At 46.3% G+C, this 1,608-nt stretch overlaps 1 protein-coding gene across 1 annotated transcript in view; it reads left to right on the top strand.

Annotated features, from left to right (window-relative positions):
- Nucleotides 1-1,608, top strand: part of Msrb1 (methionine sulfoxide reductase B1) — a 10,500-nt gene that overhangs the window by 5,305 nt on the left and 3,587 nt on the right. The window contains exon 4 of the mRNA XM_005349147.1: nt 844-875. Coding sequence (XP_005349204.2) covers nt 844-875 — 32 coding nt within the window. The remainder of the gene's footprint in view (nt 1-843; nt 876-1,608) is intronic.

Below are 1,608 nucleotides of genomic sequence, written 5' to 3'. Positions count from 1 at the left end.
TTGCTGGGAATTGAACTCGGGACCTCTGGAAGAGCAGTCAGTGCTCTTAACCTCTGAGCCATCTCTCCAGCCTGCCTGCATGTATTTCTATGTACCATGTGTGTGCAGTGCCGGAGGAGCCAGAAGAGGGCATTGGATCCCTGGTGCTGGAGTTACAGATGGTGTTAGTCGCCATGTGGGGGCTGGGGACGGATCCTGGGTCCTCTGGATGCGCCGCCCATCTGTCCAGCTCCCTGAAAAAAATACATTTTAGTTTATTCACTTAGTGTACTTGTGGGTGTGTACATGCCAGTACATGTGTGGCCGTCAGAGGACAGATATGGGAGTTGGTTCTCAGTCTTCCACTTTTAACCTGGGTATCAAGGTCAGGGTCTTGGGCTTGGATGGCAAATGCCTTTACCCACTGAGCTACCTATCCCTGGTTTTAGGTTTTTGTTTCCTGGTTTTAGGTTTTTGTTTTTTTAAGACAGGAGCTTATGCTCGGCAGTGGTGACACACACATTTAATCCCAGCACTTGGGAGGCAGAGGCAGGCAGATCTCTGTGAGTTCCAGGCCAGCCAGGGCTGTTTCACAGAGAAAACAAACAAACAAAGCCAGGGTCTTGCTATATAGCCCTGGCAGTCCTTGAGCTCACAGAGATCTACTGTCTCAGTCTCCAATACATTTTAATATTTTGAGATAGGTGTCACTGTGGCCCATAGTGGCCTGGAATTTACCATACAGCCTTCCTGACCGCGCCTCCTGAACCCCTGCCTCTGGAATGCTGGGCTTGCAGCTAGGAACCATTACACCAGATGAAGTTTGACTTAACAATGATGTGTTTTCTCTCCTCTCTTTTCCAGGCAGAGAAACTCCTGCTCCCCAGGAGCACAAGGTGAGCAGCTGTCCTTCCAGATGGGCATGCCCACTGTCTGGCAGCCCCACTTTAGTAATGGAACCCTGGACATTCAGACTGGGAGGCTGGGAGGAGGTGGTTGAAGTATCAGGAAGGCTCCCAGTGCCCTGGCTCTGAACGGAATCACCTTAGATGGAGCACCTTTGGAAAGTCTACTGTTCTACCATGATGGTCCTGGGGATGGTGTTAAGCCATTAGTTGTTTGAGTCTGTAAGAGACTCTGGGTTTAGCTCATCTTTGAATGACATTGTACCCTGTAGGCGGAGACTGCTCTTTTGTTTCCTGCCACCCAGACCTGAATAATCACACAGAAACTATATTAATTATAACACTGTTTGGCCTATTAGCTCAGGATTCTTATTGGCTAGCTCTTATATCTTAAAATAACCCGTTTCTATTATTCTGTATATTGCCATGAGGCTGTGGCTTACCAGGTAAGGTTCAGGCGACTGTTTCCTTCAGCAGCTACATGGCATCTCTCTGACTCTGCCTACTCTCTCTATAGATCTCTGTTCAGATTTCCTGCCAGACTTTGCTCTGCTAAGTCATTGGCTGAAACAATTTTATTCATCAACTGATAAAAGCAACACATATACAGAAGGACATCCAACATCATCTCCCCTTTTCCGTCTAAATAAAAAGGAAGGTTTTAAACTTTTTTTTAAAAATATTTATTTATTTATTATGTATACAATATTCTGTCTGTGTGTAT

This window comes from Microtus ochrogaster, chromosome 7, assembly GCF_000317375.1.
Source record: "Microtus ochrogaster isolate Prairie Vole_2 chromosome 7, MicOch1.0, whole genome shotgun sequence".
NCBI classification, from domain to species: Eukaryota; Metazoa; Chordata; class Mammalia; order Rodentia; family Cricetidae; genus Microtus; species Microtus ochrogaster.
The sequence above is the reverse complement of the archived record's forward strand: the minus strand, read 5'-3'. Positions and strand labels throughout refer to the sequence as shown.